This window comes from Sciurus vulgaris (assembly GCF_902686455.1).
Source record: "Sciurus vulgaris genome assembly, chromosome: 3".
In the NCBI taxonomy this organism is placed as follows: domain Eukaryota; kingdom Metazoa; phylum Chordata; class Mammalia; order Rodentia; family Sciuridae; genus Sciurus; species Sciurus vulgaris.
Window position 1 is genome coordinate 19,569,661 of NC_136463.1, and position 18,637 is coordinate 19,588,297.

General features: G+C 46.8%; 1 protein-coding gene across 1 annotated transcript; it reads right to left on the minus strand.

Annotated features, from left to right (window-relative positions):
• Positions 1 to 812: 812 nt before the first annotated feature.
• On the minus strand, positions 813 to 15,163 carry HROB (homologous recombination factor with OB-fold). The gene is made up of 10 exons (XM_079132313.1): positions 14,938 to 15,163; positions 13,859 to 13,909; positions 10,228 to 11,403; positions 8,792 to 8,875; positions 7,722 to 7,859; positions 7,032 to 7,140; positions 6,757 to 6,842; positions 6,248 to 6,370; positions 4,777 to 4,897; positions 813 to 2,251 (listed from the first exon to the last, which is right to left on the minus strand). Exons 1-10 carry the CDS (start codon positions 14,938 to 14,940, stop codon positions 2,160 to 2,162), a joined length of 1,983 nt encoding a protein of 660 aa, XP_078988439.1. The 5' UTR covers positions 14,941 to 15,163; the 3' UTR covers positions 813 to 2,159.
• Between the last annotated feature and the right edge of the window lie 3,474 nt (positions 15,164 to 18,637).

The window sequence follows — 18,637 nt, forward strand, 5'->3', positions numbered from 1 at the left end:
CAAGCCTGAAGGTGCTGACTACAGCTCTGTCCCTTAGAGATCCCTGTGTGTGTGGGTCTCCTTATACTTAGCATTCACTTCCTGAGGGCAGAGAAAGAAAGCCTTTGCTTCAGCCTGCCCATGGGCCCACAGGAGCCCAGAAGTGCTAGAGGGAACCGTGCCAGGAGATTCAGTGCCCAGCCTGCCTTTTGAGAGCTCAGAGCCTGAAGCACACAAGAAACCAGGACCTGCAGTAGTTTGATATGAGTCAAGACTGAGCAGTGGGGTCCAGGACTCAGAAGTGTCTGGGGTCGGGGGGAGCACTGCAGGCCAGGGTGCTGGGGGATCTAGCTACCATGGCACAGATGGGCTCTGTCCCAGATCTAGGCTACAGAGGCAAAGCTGTGAGTTAGCAGTGGGCGGACGAAATGCATGGTATGTTCAAGTAGGAAGGCCAAATGGGAACGTGAAGGGGCAAGAGTACTGGGAAATTAGCCCTCTCCTGTCCTGGCCTAGTAGCACAACAGCCTTCTGGAACAGGGCCCACGTCAATCAAGTCAACTGAACACGGAGTTTTCAAGGCACTTGCTCACTTCTGCCTTAAGACTCAGCTTTATAGGTTCAGCCGCTCTTTGGGAAAAGGAGATTAATACCTCCTCCCAAAGCAGTGCAGAGCCCAGGTCCCTGGGAGGCCCCTGGCTGCTGCAGGGGATGGTTGGCGTCAATCTGGCCTCTTTAACCTGCCCTTTCTTGCCTAGGAGTTGGGAGAGTTTTCCTCTCCCATTCCGGAAAGGAAAACAAGGTTGGTAACTTGAATAATTAGTCCTTTTATGCCACACCCATGCCCTTGTCAACTCCTGTCTGAAAGGTGTTACAGAGAAGCTACAGCAATGAAGAGTTACTTGGCAACGAAATAAAGTAGTATTTGATTACAACCCAAAGTATAAAATAAATTCCTGAGTCCACACTGATATAAATGATTGAATAAGTGAGGGAGAACAGAGACATCTCCTGTGCAGAAGAATTCCAAATAATATATGTAGCTCTTCTGCCTTTAAAGAGGTAGAGCAGAACTTCCCCTACACTGAACATGGTGACTTCCAACATGACAGAAAGGAGAGGAAAAAACAGCGACTATGCAGCGGAGAAGCCTGAACCTTAGCTCAGCCAGGTGACCCAGGTCAACACGAACCCTAGCAAGACATTAGGGGAAAGGCACCTTACCTCTGTCTTCCTCCCCAAGACCTATATAACCCCAGTCTAATCATGAGAAAAACATCAGCAAAATCCTAACAGAGGGGTATCCTACAATCCACCCAGTCAGTACTTCTCAGAACTATCAAAGTTGTCTAAAACAAGGAAAGTCTGAGAAACTGTCACCAATAACAAGCCTAAAGGGACAGTAAGATTAAATGTAATGTGGGATTCTGAAACCGTGGAAGGACATAAGGGGAAACTGTAAATCCGAAAAAAGTGTGGAGTGAGTTCGCGATATAGTACTGATATTGGTTCATTAATTATGATAAATGTAAGAGGTTAATAATAGAGGAAACTGGACACAGAGTATATGGGAGCTTGCTGAACTATTTTTATAATAATTCTATAAACATAAAATTGTCTAAAAGAAAAAGGTATTAAAAAAAAAAGACAAAAAGAACCAGAGTTGCTTGGTTTTGCCCTGGCCTATGTATCTGCCTGAAGCTGCTTTATTTCAGAACCAAGTACAACAGCTCACACCGCTGCCCCTGCACCTGGGAACCTTGGGCACAGGTGGGCTGTCGACTTTGTCATGGTGCAATGCTTCTTAGCTCCTCAGCTTTCCTGGGAGTAGGGAGTAAGGAGACAAGCAAACTAGGCCCAATATCCCCTAAAGTTCAGCTGAAATAGAAGAATGATGCAACTTTCCTGTTGGTGGGAAAAAGAACGATGCACCAGAGGGCTTGGAAGACAGGAAGGCTAAGATTCAGTCTTTGGCTGAGGTCTGGGATGCCAATGCCAAGGAAGTCTCAAAGCTGCAACTGTGCAGAATCCAAGATGAGGGACTTTTCAGGTTCATCATCCAGGATGGGAGCACCACAGAAGCCCAAGCTTTGGCCAGTTGCCAGTTGTATGGGCCTTCTTTCCCTTGCATGTAACCAGATATACCCAGAGCCTTGCCTGGCAACTGAGAGGCTGCTTGCTCATGGTGGGTGCCCTGCCTTGGGGCAATCCCAGCTGCTGGTCCCACAGAAGAAGTCCTCAGGGAGCTCACTCAGGAGTCCATCCAAGTCATCTGCAGGGGAAAGGGGGTAGCCTCAGTGACAACATTAAGGTTCAGCATGATTGGCGCCTAAAGTACCTGCTCTTCAGGAGGGCCAGGGCCTGACTACTCAGAAAGTGGGGTAGCTCCCCTGGGCAGTGGTGCCCATGCCAATGGGCCTGAGACAGGCCTGACTTCCATCTCCCTTCTGCTCCCAAAGTACATGTGCACAACAAAAGGCAGGGTATAATGCCTGGGTCATTCTGGTAAGAAAGGAAATCCCCCTGGGCTCAATGAATCCTCTCCTTTCATCCAGAGGCACAGTACCAAGCAGGAAGGCTTGTGAGGTCCCCTAGTGCAACCCTTTTGTGAAGACACAAAAGCCATTATATGTGTTCAGAATCACAAAGCTCATTAATCTGGTTTCTCGGCTGATGGATGGAGATAGCATCACCTCCTTCCCCAAAATTCCTGAGTGGGAATAAGGACACAAAGTAACCATTCCTGTCAGGTAAAGTGACATAGTGCCTATAATCCTAGTTACTAGGGAGGCTAAGACAGGAGGATCATCAATTCAAGGTCAGCCTCAGCAACTTAGTGAGACCTTATCTCAAAATAAAAAATAGAGATGGGGGTGTAACCCAGTGGTAAAGAGCCTTTGGGTTCAATCCCTTGTAACATTAAAAAAAAAAAAAAAAAAAAATGTTACTGACCACAGTTCTCAGATAATGTGTGTTTATGCCCAAGATTCTGGAAACATAACCAACCTTGTATTTTTTTTTTTTTTTTTAAGATATCAGGGATTGAAGCCAGAGCCTCTTTACCACTGAGTTACATTCTTTTAATTTTTGGAGACAAGGTCTCACTAAGTTGCTCAGGCTGTTCTCAAACTTGCAATCCTCCTGACGCGGCCTCCTGAGTAACTGGGATTCCAGGTGTGCAATAATCTTTACTGACCTTCTTTTTGTTAATAAGGGCAGCTAATAACTTACTAAGTGCTTGCTCTGTGTCTCAGTAACCTTTCACAGGGCATTTCATGGTGGTTTCTGTGATAAACCCCACTTCACCTGAGAGAATAGAATACAAAGAGGTAAAACAACTTGCCCAAAATGAGCATACTCAGGTTTCAAGAGATGCCAGAGCCACTACTGGCAATTAGAAAACTCTACTTCCTGAGTAGGATCAGGAGTTCTAAAAGTAAATCAGACTCTCCGTGCATTACACCTAAGAGCCTGGTCAAGTCTAGTAAGAGCACTCAATGCACACTGCTGCTGTGTACTCAAGAAAGGAGTTAGTTTGGGGAGCATTAAAAAAAATTTTTTTTTTTGGTACCAGGGATTGAACTCAGTAGTGCTTAACCAGTGAACTACATCCCCAGCCCTTTTGAATATTTTATTTAGAGACAGGGTCTCACTGAGTTGCTTTAAGACCTCACTAAGTTGCTGAGTCTGGCTTTGAACTTGCAATCCTCCTGCCTCAGCCTCCCGAGCCGCTGGGATTACGGGAGTGTGCCACTGTACCCCAACATTCAAATTTTAATTAAGGTGATCAGCACTGTACTCAGGAGGCAGGGCTAGAATTTCCTTATAGCAAAAAAAAAAAAAAAAAAAAAAAAAAAAAAGTAGTCACTCTACACTAGCAACCATTGTTTGTTTTGGTACTGGGGATTGAACTTAGGGATGCTTTACCACTGAGCTATTTCCCCAGTCCTTTTTCTTTTTTGAGGCAAGATCTTCCAAAGTGCTGAGGGTCTCATTAAGTTGCTGAGGCTGGACTCAAACTTGTGATTCTCTTCCCTCTCAGCCTCCTGAGTCAATGGGATTACAGGCATGTGCCACCACACCTGACAAGTAACATTCTTATGATCAGGCCTATCATTAAACTTGCACAGGATTCCAGACAATGCAAGATCCCAGCATAGGGACAGATACTCTATAAAAGGGTTTTAGTCTATCCATTAGCATATTGTGAATTGTTAGTGAGAGACAACTACTCATAATCCCATGATCTTTGGGGCCAGACAGGTTTGAATTTCTAGAATCGAAAAGCTAAGGAAACAACTCTGGACTGTGTTTCACTGGGTGATACAGCTTCCTGAGGCCTACACACAAGAGGTCTACACTTGGGCCTCTCAGGTTTGTATCCTGATCCCCCACTTAAGCACATGGAGATGTAACTTCTCAGCACCCTCCAGTGGGCCTCTGAACTTAGTCAGAATGGAGAAATCTGCCTCTAAGGTCTGGTCCTCAGACCACAGAGGAATCAAAATGTAGCACAAAAATAGTGCCTGTCCAGGGTTGGGGATATAGCTCAGTTGGTAGAGTGCTAGCCTCACATGCACAAGGCCCTGTTAAATCCCTAGCACCACAAAAGAAAAAGTGCCTTTCAGCTAGTTTGTAGACTGCAGCCTTGCCAAACAAGATATCCTATTTGATTTCAATAAGATTATACAAGATCCAAATACTCAGGAGGAGGAACAAGATGCAGCCAGGAGGATTCTGGCCCAGCTATGTCAGAGGAAAGAGACTTTCTTGATCCGGATAAGCTGATTGCCTTACCTGCTTCTGGAAGTTCTTCCTCAGGGGACATCCCTGCCACTGGGTTCTGCGCTGTTCCGAGAACTTCCCTAGGCTTTGTGGCCACATCCTGCTGGAGGCCGCCATGGAAACTTCCTAGATCCTGGGGACAGAGGAGCTGGTTACCAGTGCCCATGACCGTGAAATCCCTCCAGAGGGTACCACCTTTACCCAAATGACCTCAAAGCGCTGGATAGGGACTTAGGAGAGAAACATAATGAAGGAATGTGGCAGGGACTGGGGTTACCCAGGCCCAGGCTATGGGAGGGAGTTGAAAAACCAAATACCCAAACCAATAGACAGTTAAAACAAACCTTTGAGGGGTAATTTTTTTTCCTAATTCTGTTGGTTTCTAGTGTTTTAGGGAATCTATATAAATGGAGGAAAGAGCAAAGAGGTCACTCAGAAATATGTTGAAGAGTTAGCCTGAGATAAAAAATGAGCTGTTAACAATCTCCAAACTAGCTAATATATGGGCAGGTAATTAAAGGTGGCAATTAAATTGTTAACTATGGTTAGCCCTAGGGAATGAAAGTGGAGAAGGATGAGTTTCATTTTTTGCTTATTCTATGCCATTACAATGAGTATGGAAAATTAGAAATTTAAAAGAAAAATAAGGATTATTTTTAGAAGTGGGGTGATTTTAAGAGAATGTGGAGGTGTTGAGAGGAAAAATAAAGGAAATATAAGTAGAAAAATTAGAGCTAATGGCTCAAGCTGACTAGCTGTCATAAAGTCTTACACACTTGTACTGCAGATGAAGCAATGGCAGGGCAGGGGAAAGGACTTGCCCAAGGTCACAGCAGAAATTATCAGCAGAGCTGAGACAAGACCCAAGTCTCCTGTCCTATGGGCCAGGATCCCAAGAAGGGTGCACACAGTTAAACAAGCCTGGCTCTGCACTCTTACCCTGGAGTGGAGCTGCCTAGAAAGTCATCACCTCCCAGAGATAGTAGAGGGTCACCTCAGTTCCTAAAGGAGTGCTCCCCTAGTACTCTGTGTAGTTTCTGCCTTGCCCAACAAAGGCAGAGGCCAGAAGGGAAGACACACAGCAAGTGTTAGCTCACCTGAAAGTCCACTGTAGCTCACTGTTCTTTAAACTGATACCCACCCTGCCAAATCTGACCCTGGGTCATTTTCTGTCACCACCCCTAGTGAGCCCTCACCTTGGTTAGTGCTCAAGTGACTGCTGTCCTCTCATATGTTCAAGCCTGCCACCAGACACTCAGGAATCACCAAGAAGCCAACTGTGCTTCTAGGTACTGTTACTAAACTGTCTAGCAGGTGGCTATAGCAGGGACAGGAGGACATGGTTCTGTCCCCACATCACCTCTTCACCTCAGGGCAACTGCCCCCTTCCTACCTCTGCTTCCCAGGGTGAAGGAGAGAAAAACTAAAAAGATTCAGGCAGAAAGAAGACTCCATGAGTACCCATCCATCCTGCTCCTCTTACCTTGGGGAAGGGCTGAGATGGCTTGCTGTTCCCATCCCCAGAATCTGGACTGTATATATGGACCAGGTTGTTAGGTGTCACGTTGAGGTAGTGATTTCGGAGTGAGGGAGAAAACACCCCAATCTGTTGTTGAGGAAGGGGAAGGTCAGTGTCCTGATGGAGAACTAGGTGCTGCCAGATGGCCACCTGGTACTTGCCTACTTCTTGCTGAGGATCCTCTGCACCAGCATCACACAAATCATTCCTGTCACCCTTGGTACCAGAGTGGAGCTCTTACCACACCTTTCCCCTCAACATAACCCTCCATTTCCATCCGTCTCCAAAGAATAGGAGCAGCTCAAGGGCCATAGGCCTGCCCTCAGCTTTAGCAAGCCAGGGCCTAACAATAGTCCAGTCCCTCTTTGCCTGGGTATAAGGAAGGCAGCCACCTAGGTAAGAACACAGGAAACCTGAGGGCCCTCTCCAGGGTGGGAGGGGTGGAAGCTGGCCCCCACCTAGGGCTCCCATACCTGCTTCAGCAACAGCACCGAGCCAGGCTTCAGCTCATTCTGGCGTGTCTCCAGCAGCACCCTGTGCACTGTCCCCTGCATTTCTCCTGCAAATACCATATGGTCCATCAGTCTCAGGATCAAGAGCAACACAGCAACAGGTTTGAGCCCTGGCTGGGAAGTGGGGTCCTCACTGCCTCAATGTTCCCACCTGCAAATGGAAGGAGTGATTTCTCCTCCTCTCTTGACCTCAACAGAGGCCACTCAGGAAACACTCATAGAACCTAACTCTTTACCTGTAGGGTCCTTGAAAACCACACTGGCATCCATTGTACTCCGAGTCAGGGACTTGATCATCACTGCCATGTTAGGGACCTTGTTCCTGGGAAGCTGCTTCAAGGCTGCCTGCTTACAGAAAGAGGCATTCACTGAACTGGTCAAGACTCACCTGTATCTTTCCAAGTCCCCAAGTGTGCCAGGGACAACCAGAGACTGGTGAAGATCTTCCTTCATGGAGGGCAAAAAGGCAATTAGAAGGGCATATCTCATCTTCCTCTGGCAGGCCTGAAGCTGGCAGTCCTTCATTTCTCTCCCCTGCCTCCTGTCTTCTGTGTGCATGTATTCATGTAGCACTCCATCACGGCAGGCATGGGAAAGGATATAGCATATACATGTACTAACACGTATCTGCACATGGCCCTTGACTGCTGGGGAGCTCAGTGTGCTTTACCCCATCCAGTGCCTGAAAGTGCGGAGGCATGCCCAGAGTCCACTCTCCTTCTGCCTGTGTCCAATACTGTGGATGGTTGTGAACAGGTAGGCCAGTGGAAGATACAACCAAAGGACTTCATTCATGCTGCCCCTCAGGGACAGGCCTGGGGTAACAGGGAGCAGATAACCCCTTCTTAAGGGGGACTAGGGCAGTAGATTAGTGAAAGGGAGAAAAATGGTCTTTTCTTTGGGTCTCAGCACTTAAGAGTCCTTACCTTCCGCAGTACCATGACAATGCTATAGGTAGAGAGGAAGCAGGTTGGGTCTCTCTCATCCAGGCCCAGAGCAGATTTCATGGTCAGCCAGGGCCCTCGCTCAAAATCCTCCTCCACTGATGACTGGGAACTAACGATCTGGCACAAAGTAGAGCGGGAGCCTGCGTTAATAGATTCCTCTTCCTACAGGCCCTTGACTGAGACAGGATGGAGGGTGGGAGACAAAGGGGGAACCTCTGGGAAAAACTGTAGCATGGTAGTGACAGTCTCTCAATTATCTCCAAGGCCAGAAAACGGTATGTGAAATGTTGCTGTATATCACATCTTTCACTAAGCAGCTACAGCAAAGGTGCTTTTTTTTAAGTCAGATGGTGACTTTAATTACATTGAAGCAATAGACTAACCATGCTTGTCTTCATGGTACTCAAAAAAATCTTTGGGGTAAGGATCCCCTATATATGTATAGGATTCCAGAAGTGTCTTTGCCATTTTAAACCCTGTAATATCTTATTTTGTCTCTGGCTTTAACCGTTAACCTTCTTATATTAATAACTGTTTTGAATTCAGATGACTATTGACTGGTTTGGATCTGAAATGGACTGGCAAATCTGGGGAACTGCAGCAAAGAGAAGAAACACTTCAGAGAATTAAAGGAAAAGTGGGCCCAAGGGCAGGGAAGGTCAACAAGAACTCTAGAAAGGAGAGAAGCTGGTCTCACCCACCAAGAGGGACCCCCTGGAGGCAAGATGAAGCCAGATCCTCCCCAGCTTGGTTCTCAGAAATCTGAGAGGAAGGGTTCCCAAGATACAATCTCATAATATTTATCTCACTCTCCTTCCCTAGGGGAAGATGGAGCTAGATGGGCACTTATTTCTTAGATGGGAAAGAAGGCTAGACCCATGGCATTGGTTAATGGCTGCCTGGCATCAGGACAGGCCTTACTTGATGCCAGTAAAATTGCCACCTCCCCCAGCTGCCTTCACAGCAGCACTCAACTCCTCCAACATGCAGGGACAACCCTCACCCTCCAATGATGCACCAGAAGTTAATATTTACATGGAATGAGTTACCTCTGTCCGGAATTTAGCAAGAGCACCATGAGCTGGAGTCTGGGGTGTGGAAACCATGATTTCCTCCAGATTCTTCCCACTATGCTAAGAGGGAAGAGAGAAGGTGAGAGCAAGCTCAGCAGCTGTTATTTACAAGTATAGTGTCTTGTCTGGGTTACATAATGAGTTCAGGAAACTATCAGGGACAATTAACACATATTACATCTCCTAACGCAGTCTCAGGAGCCTCACTAGCGGCTCAAAAAAGACACTTTGGGGATCATTTTGGGAATTTGAGGAACCTGGAGCTGGCCCAGGAGCAAAACCCAAGGCTGCCTGACGGGGGCAGTGACTAGGGGGGCCTGTGAGGAGTTAAGGGACAGTTTTCCCCAGGTTCCTTCTCAGGGACCTAACCTTCCCTCCAGGGAGATCCAGCCTAGAAGGAACATGGACAGCCTCCTTGGATTTCTCTTGAAGTGCTGTGGAAGAGCAAGTTACAGGCAGAATTTCTTTCAAAACACCCTTATGATGACAGGAAAAGAGCTGGGCACAGTTGTGCACATTTGTAATCCCAGCAGCTGGTGCAGGGGTGGGGAAGGTGTGAGGGGGGCAATGAGGCAGGAGGATCATGAGTTCAAAGTCAGCCTCAGCAACTTAGTGAGGCCCTAAGCAACTCAGTGTCTGACTCTACTGCTTAAATACAAACTTGCAGCAGAGGTATCTCCTCTTCAGCCCCAGCTTCCTCACATTGACCCCATATAGCAGCCACAGTGACCTGTTGTGTGGCTCTCCAGGAGCACCTGCTTTTGGGCGGCTGTGCTTTGCATGGCCCCTCCCCACACACCTCTCTGCCTCCTACTCATTAACCCAAAGCCACCCAGGAAATCCAAGGCCAGCCCTGTCTCCCCAGCAGCCAAGGAATGACTCTTACACCGTGCTCTTTGTGCCTAATCATTTGTTCACACCTGTTTCTTCTACACTGTAAGCTCCTTAGGACAGAAATTGTTCCTCTTTAATCTTTATAGTCTCAGTTTAAAGAAAATTGCCCAATATCTACTCCCTAGCAAATATGAGTGAATGAATCTCCTTGCTCTAGTAGCAGCAAACAGTAGGCACTAAATAAATATGAAAACCAGGAAGTTGCCATAGCCTTATGCACCTCTTTCCTGGGTAAATTTTCTAGCATTCTTCCTTCCCACTTTTTTTTTTTTTTTTAGTCCTAGGGATGGAACGCAGGGCCTCACAACTGCTAGGGAAGTGCTCTACCACTGAGTTACATCCCCAGGCCCCTTCCCTTGTCTTTTGACTTCTTCCACAGCTTTGCAAATGCTCCCTATCTTCCCTTTCTTCCTCCTTGCCCCTCAGGAGGAAGAAATTCTAGGGCTGGATAGGGGACAGTGCTGGACTATTGCTTCTCTCCCTTGCTTCCACTGTCTTAAGAGAACCAGGTCGCTCACCTGGTGAGGCAGGAGTCCTGCTGGGCCAGGGAAGCGGCGCATTTTGGCGCGGGTGGGCTCTTGGGGAGTCCGGTTGGCAGCAGTGACCAGCTGCACCAGGTGGTTGGTGACTATGGGGGTCTGCAGAGCTGCCTGGGGAACCTTTTGAGAGGAATGGGGACCTTTTGGGATGCTGACAGGAGACTCAAGAGGAGACACTGGGGCTCGGGATTGCAGGGGATCCCAAGGAGATACCACAGAGCTGGTCCTCGAGGGAGTAGATCTGGAATTGGGAGTTTGCAGTCTAGAAAAATGAGGTTTGCCACCTAACCAGGCACTGGGAGACTGAAATGGCTGACCAGGCAAACGATTTTGAGGGCTGCTCTGAACAGGCCCACCAGCGGCTTGGAGAGGCTGGGGTACTGGAACAGAGGGGCCTTTGGGACAGATTTCCCAGTGCAGTTGCTGAGTAGGAACTGATAGGGCAGTTGGAATAGGAAGATTGCCCGCAGCACCAGGTTTCAAGCGGGGCCATGGAGTCCGACAGTGGATAACAGGCTTTAGAGGCTCATCCAGGGCTGACGTGACACCTGTTATGCCAGTGGCAGACATGGGCCCCTGCTGGCAAGATCCACTCAGACCAGCTACTCGGGCCTTTTTTGCCAAGACTGTGTCCTCCTGGTGCTGGGCAGGCAGGATTTGTGTGGCCTCACTGCCAACGCCAAGTTCCAGCTCCATGCCAGCTCCCTCCAGCTCCATGCTTGCTAGGACTTTATCAAATTCATCTTGTTCAGGCCCCTCAAAACCACCAAATCCCTGCTGTTGGTTCTCAAAGGCAAGTAGAGGATGCGGGGCAGAGGACTGGGGTCTTGCTGGCTCTTGGAGCACTTCTGTCAGTGTCATTCTTCTCTGATTGCCAGTCCAGCTGCTGGAAGTTGAGACAGGGCTTATGGGGACAGTTTCTATAGAAGGTGGATCCCTGGGGGCTCTGGGCATGCTGGAGGTCGGGAGGCAGAATCCCAGGGTTGGCAGTCTCAACATCTCTGAAGAAGCAGTGGGATGTAATGGCAGTGACCTTGAAGACTTCCCCTGCACAGTCTCCTGTGACTTGGAAGAAACAGGTCGTAGGCACCCAGCATTTACAGGTAGAGAGCCAGCAAACTGGTTCTCTGCATCTTCCACAGCAGACAAGAAATCCTACAAAGAAGCAGAGACAATAGATCTTTGCATCTGGAAATTTTTATTTATGTTTTGGAAAAATTAAAAAACTACTTTTACAGTTCAGGAATGTGGTACCTATGTGTGTGTACCTGCAAGTGGGGAAAACAGTGTGAAAGACAATGACGTCTCTCACCATTGCTGGTGACCTTGACCATGAGCCTACCACCAGGCTTCAATCAGAAACATTCTGGAGATGGGGAGATAGCTCAGTCGGTAGAGTGCTTGCCTTGTAAGCACAAGGCCCTGGGTTCAATCCCCAGCACCCCCCAAAAAAAAAAAAAAAAAAAAAAAAGAAACATTCTAAGGCTAAGTCTGCAAGTAATTTCTCTCTGTTTAATCTTTGGTTAGGTGAAGAAAAGCAGAAACAAAGGTCCTAGAGAACTAAGGAGTCAAAGGAATCACCCAAGGACATGCATCCATCTCAAGAAAACTATCTTTCTGGTGTCCAGTCAGTGTAATAGAGAACCACCAGATGGTAATGGTCATGCTGCCTGTCCTTAGTCCACTCCCCAACCCTAACACACAAACACACACACATACCAGTCTTCAGGAAGCCAGAGAACCCCTGGATCCAGCAAAATAGGTGGAAGTTAAATATAGCTTTTCAGGCAAGTTAAATTAAGTATGGATTCCAGTTGGGAAGCAAGGTGAGATTGACACCTTCAAGAGCAACAGACCTGTTCTGAGGGTGTTTTTGAGTCAGAACTGCTGATTTAACTGACAGGAAGGTCCCCTCCACCCACACCCCTGCTGCTGCACTGAATTGTCTGGGTTAGAGTAAGGTTTTTTAACCTGCTTTGTGTACCAAAGAGTTCCCGACTCCAGCAGGACTACTTCAGGATTTAGCAATAATAATATTGATTAGAATTATGACCCTGGATATTGATGGGTCCCCTTTTTTTCCCAAAGAGCTCACTCTCAGACAGGTCATGTGTCTTAGGAAGGGGAAAAAGGACTGGTCTGCCATTTTCAAGGACCAGAAACTTGAACAGTCCTTTAATTCCACTAACAACCTACCAGTCCTATCATCACCTGGTAAGACCCAAGAGGGTCATTTTAAGAGTCACCTTTCAGTCTGTAATCACACATCTCCAAAGTTGAAAGACAAGGACTCATTTCCTTGACAAAGCTGGCAGTTTTTAATTATTGTAAAAACAAAAATTAAGTCCCCATGTAATAACAAAAACAACTAACATTTTGAAACTCACTGGTACCAGGTACCACATATGTATTTTACTAGATTTTTCCCAGTTGGGCACAGTGTTGTGGAATTCACCACCATACCAGGCACAAGTTAGGCATCTAAACAAATGCTGAATGGAATTTTGGGGCAAAGCACTGGGAGACAAAAAGTCGTTTTTATTGGTGCTGAGAGTGTGCATCAGCATTAGAGGCATGCTAAGCATTAACAGAGTTCTGAGTTTGATTCTAAGCACCAAAAATAACAAACAAACAAAAAGTAATTATTGAATGGGCTTGTCTTTGGTAAAATGGAAAAATTCTACTCTGTAAATGTATTTTAGTAGGTTCCATGTACATTAGATTGGAATCAGGGGGCTGAGTTCTCATCCTGGCTGCTGGGACTCTTGTCAGGCAGGTTAACTTATCTCTTTGGGCTTTACTCACTTAAATCCTGCCTCTTTCTAAAAAGGATTGGAAGTAATAATTTTCAGCCTCCGGGATGAAGTTATCCATTGGTTCTAAATGTGAAGAGAGCTACAGAGACCATTAGTTCAGTGGTCTCTGGCTGTACTTTAGAAACACCCCTGCCAGGGCTGAGGAGATAGCTCAGTTGGTAGAGTGCTTGCCTTACAAGCACAAGGCCCTGGGTTCAATCCCCAGCACCACAAAAAAGTAGAAACACCCCTGCCAGCATTGGAAATTCTGACTTAATTGGCATGTGGCAAGGTCTAAATAAAGGTGAATCTAATACCCTGGCTTTAGATCTAGTCCAATTCCTTACCTTCAGAGGAATGAATGGAAAGGGCATAATATCTGAGGCAGAAGAACAGAAAGTGGAAGTAATTTGCCTTGGTTCACATAGTCAGCTGGTGATCACAGGTCCAAAGCCATCCAGTAATTGTACTGTCTCCTACACTATTTATTTATTTATTATTTATGCTCTCCCTAAACTTTCTTCCCACCTCCAGTATGCCATCATGAAGGTGAATTAAACCATCTACATAACACAGCTTCCCAGAAAAGGCCCTTATAACTTAAAGATACAGCAATTAAGCAACTCATCTCTGGTTTTTTGTTTGTTGCTAAGACAGTTAAGTAGGTTGTTTATATTTCTTATCATTTCTCTGTCTCTCACAGATAAAAAAGATATACATGTCAACTGAAAGGAGGCTGCTGCAGGCTGCTCCAAAATGTTCTGGACCTGGATGTTTATATCCTTTGCCATCTTTGATTACCAACACTTCCTTACCTCATCTTCAAACTCCTCTTCCACAGTAAACAGCTTCCGCAAACTGCATGCCTGAAAGGAAAACAAAGCAATTGAGGCTGGAGGAGAAATGCCATTTGCAAGTACATTCTGTCCTCACTGTGCTTTTTCCCAACTCTAACAAGACCATCAGGTGTACTGTTTTTTGTTTTTTGCTAGTGCTGGGGGAGGAATAAGGGATGAGGAGAGAAGAAATGGGATTCAGTTAAAGATTTAAATGACTTAAAATCTTTTCTTGTAATAGAATCCACTCAGATCCATCTGTGTTAGTCCTGAAGAGGGGCAAAGAGAAGGCTGCCAAGGGGAGCAAAAACAGTTCTTCAGAATCAGCACTGTACTGGGCTGGGGGTGCAGCTCAGTGGTAGAGAGCTTGCCTGCCATGCCTGAGGTCCTGGGTTCATCCCTAGTACAACAGGGTGGGGAGTGGGGATCAGCACTGTGCACACAGGTCTGAGGATTTTGCTACAACTCAAATGTCTGTCAAACATAAGGAATCAACCATAAACCCAAGCACACTGGCCTGGTGTCTGAGACTCAAACCAAGAAATTTCCTTCCATCTAATCCAACGCCCAAAAGCTAGACTCCCAGAAGCGGGGGTGGGGTGTCCCAGTCCATGGTTCCTTCTTTCTAGTCGGCAGGGCTGCTGTGGCTAGCTCCAGATGAATGCCATGTCAGAGATTGTTCCAGATCCCTGATGCCAGAGAATCAAGAGGTACTGTTATCACGCCTTCCCTGGCAGTCCAAGGGTCAGAGTGTGGGGAGGGCGAAGGCAGAGCGGGGAAGGGATGGACCCAAAAGGTAGGCATTTGAGCGCACTGGGATGGAGGAACAATTTTCCAAAGAGAGAAGGAAGGCTACAGGAGGGAAACAGGACCAGCGCGGGGCGGGGGGCGTGCTTTCCCAAGGTCTGCAGCGCGTCCTGCCAAACCCTGACCAGAACCCTGGGTCCCACCCAGACCCCGGCTCTGCAGCCCCCCTCGGGTGACGGGTGGGAACCTGGGAGGTGGTTACGGGAGCTGGGACCGCACCCGGGGGACCCCAGGCGCGGGCGCGGCATTACCATGGCTCCAGCGGGTGGGCTGCGGCGGGTGGATCGGCCCAGCCCACCCGGACTCGGAGGATCTCCTCGGACTCGACCCAGATGGAAGTAGTAGAGCCTGGGCGATGATACTCCGAGGACAGGATTAGTGGGAAGTGTCTTTGCGACCCCAGCGGAGGCTGAGGGAGGGTCTCCGGGAGGTTGGGGGCCGCGGATCCTGGCCGCATTCAAAGCCGCCGCCACACCAGCGTCTCCGCCCTCTTAAAGGGGCGGGCCTGTTTCTATCCCGCCGACACAAAGGTCTTCACCCTCTGCCCTTCCGCCTCAGCCTTAAAGGGGAAATGAATGAGCTCTCGGTTGCCCCCCTGCGGCTCCTCGGAACCAGCAGGCTGATTCAACGAGTTCAGGTGAGAGCAAGATTGGAGAATTTTGGGTCTCTGATGCCCAGTCCTGCTCCCGTTCCTCTATTGTGTTAAGTGCACTAGGAACTGGGTATGGGAGCGTGACTACATTATCACCGTACCCACTCGGTCGGTTTGTGTCTTTGTGCATCTGTCCATCCGTCTATGCTTGCAACACATGTTATCCAGCCGTTCGTTGTTCTTGGTCTGGTTCTTTTTATCCTTTACGTTTCAGCTTAGATTCAGATCTTCCCTGTCATCTTATCTCCCAAGTAACATCCCTTCTCCCATCACAACATTTTTTTACTTCTCAGAACTCTTCATAATTTGTGTTTGTTGTGGTTTACATCTTTATTCACATCTTCCTAACTAGAATAAATATGCATCCTGAGGGTGGGGACCTTGTTTATCTTGTTCAGCGTTGTATCCCCAAGCACCCAGCTTGGTGCTCAATAGTAATTGAATGAATGACACAATGACTACTGTGCAATGGGGATAGAAAAATGAATAAGACTTCTTGTGCCGTCTAGTTCATAACTAGGCAGGGAGACAAAAGCCAACTCTCTGGTTATTGACCCTCAGTCCTACCTCATTTTCCCTTATTGCTTATCATTAGGGCAGCAGCTTGAGCCACATAGTTTTGAAGACAACACGCAGGAGGAAGGTAGGCAACTGAGTTCTTAATGATCTGATTGGAACCATCCCTGAATCTTCCCCAGGGTAGCCTGATCTGACCTTACCTCAGGATGTTCTGAGGCTTCCATTGGAGCTGTAAGTGGCCCAGCTTACCTATCTTACATAAGAACAGAGACCAGAATGACAACAGGAGAGGAAACCTCAACTGCCAACTCTCATCTAAGTTAGGGAGTCCCTCAAGGCCTCTCTGCTTCCCTCAAGGTTTCTAGGCTGGGGGACAAAACCCCAACCCTCCCATAACAGGATTCTTCTCACAGTAATACCAAGAATGGCTCATCCTGCCAAGCTGTGGACCATCCTACAGATCCAGCTACAAAGTTCTCAGGGATCTGGACTGTCTGCTTTAGAGGGATCACAGAGCACAAAAGATCAAGAAGACTTTTATACATAACATAATTTACAGCTTACAATTTAACACTTATTCATTTTGTCTTCATAAAGATTCTACGAAGGGCAAGGGACAGGTATTTAGATTGGGGAAATGAGGCCCAGAGAGGGAAAAGGGCTTCATCAAGATCAAGATCATACAACTATTTAATTACTTAGTGGTGAATCTTCTGGTTAGAATTTTTTTTTTTTTTTTTTTTCCTTCTTGGTACTAAAGATTGAACCCAGGGGTGATTAACCACTGAGAAGCATCCCTATCCCTTTTTATGTTTTATTCTTGAGACAGGGTCTTGCTGAGTTGCTTAGGGTCTCACTAAATTGCTGAGGCTGACTTTGAGCTTGGGATCCTCCTGCCTCGGCCTCCTGAGCTGCTGGCATTACAGTTGTGTGCCACCATGCCTGGCTTCTGCTTAGAAATTTGTTTTCTTCCATTACTTTTCTTTTTGTTGTTGCTGTTCTTTGCAGTACTGGAAACTGAACCCAAGGGCACTCTATCACTGACCTACATCCCCAGCTTTTTAATTTTTTTATTTTAAGACAGGGTCTCCCTAAATTGCTGAGATTGTCCTCAAACTTGTGATCCTCCTGTTCTCAGCCTCTTGAGTCGCTGAGATTACAAGCATGGCAAGCTTGTTTAGTTTCTTTTGAGATGGGCATTGCTGTTGCTCAGGCTGGTCTCAAACTCATGGGCTCAATTGATACTTCTGCCTGAGCTTCCCAAGAACCTGTGACTATAGATGTGTGGCTTCTTTTTTTCCAGCTTTGGGGATTGAACACAAGGACTTTGTGCTATGCTACTGAGCGATAATCCTAGTCATTTAGTTTTTTGTTGTTGTTGTTTTTCGGTTTTTTTTTTTTTTTTTTTTTTTTTTTTTTTTGTGATATTTGGGATGGAACCCAGAACCTTATGCATGCTAAGCAAGCATTCTACCAATGAACTACAACCCCAGCCCTAGCAGGAACATTTTAGAAAGAGGCTGGCAGGTTGCAATGAGTAGGTTCTCTGTGATTATAGAGTTGGGAAGGACCCCCATGCTGAAGGTCCCCCCAAATCAAATGCCTGTCATCTCAGAGTAGAGGAAAAGACTGAATCTCTGAGTGATTGGGCCTAGATCCTCTTTCTCATCTTAGAAAAGGTTTTATTTGGCTTCACTCCCGCTCCGGCCCTACTGGGAATTTAACCCAAGGGCACTTAACCACTGAACCTTTTTTATTTTTTTTTAGACAGGGTCTTGCTGAGTTGCTTAGGGTCTCGCTAAGTTGCTGAGGTTGGCTTTGAACTTTTGATTCTCCTGCTTCAGCCTTCTGAGATACTAGGATTATAGGCATGTGCCACCGTGCCCAGCACAGTTTCACTCTTTAATAAACAGGTTTAAGGATAATGGAAAGTTAGACCAAAAAGGAAGGAGTAAATTCAGAGAACGGAAAAAGTGGGTGCAGGGACACCACCAGATCTCCAGCCGCTAAGTGAGGTACAAAAGAATAAGTTTGGTGGTGTCCCAACAGCACTCTGATTAAACTCGTAACAACAACAGCTGATACTTCCTGAGCACTTTCTGGGTGCCAGGTAGTGTTCCAGGGCCAAGGCCCTGCCCAGGCTCACATAATTAATTGGTGATAGAGCTAAGTGTTATGGTTTAGATGTAGTGTCCCCCCAAAACCCATGCGTGAGACAATGCAAGAAGGTTCAGAGGAGAAATGACTGGATTGTGAAGAGTCTTAACCCAACCCAATCAGTGATTAATCCTCTGATAGGGATTAACTGTGAAGTAACTGAAGTGGTAGGGTGTGACTGGAGGAGGTGGAAATTGGGGGTATGACTTTGGGGTATATATTTTTATCTGGCAAGTGGATACCTCTCTCTGCTTTCTGATCACCATGTGAGCTGCTTCCCTCTGCCACACTCTTCCACCATGATGTTCTGTCTCATCTCAAGCCCGCAGGAATGGAGCCAGTCTTCTATGGACTAAGACCTCTGAAACTGTGAGCCCTCAAATAAACTTTCCTCCTCTACAGTTGTACTGGTTGGGTCATTTAGTTGAAGCAACGAAAAAGCTGACTAAAACACTGAGATTATAAACCAAGCAGTCTGACTTCAGGATCCACAAATTTAACTACTATGTCATTTTGCTTCTTAGAATTCCAAGGAACTGAGTTCTTAACCTGAGGCTTTAGAGAACATAAGTCCCCTATAATTATGTGCAAAACATCATGTGCCTATGCACACATGCTTTATT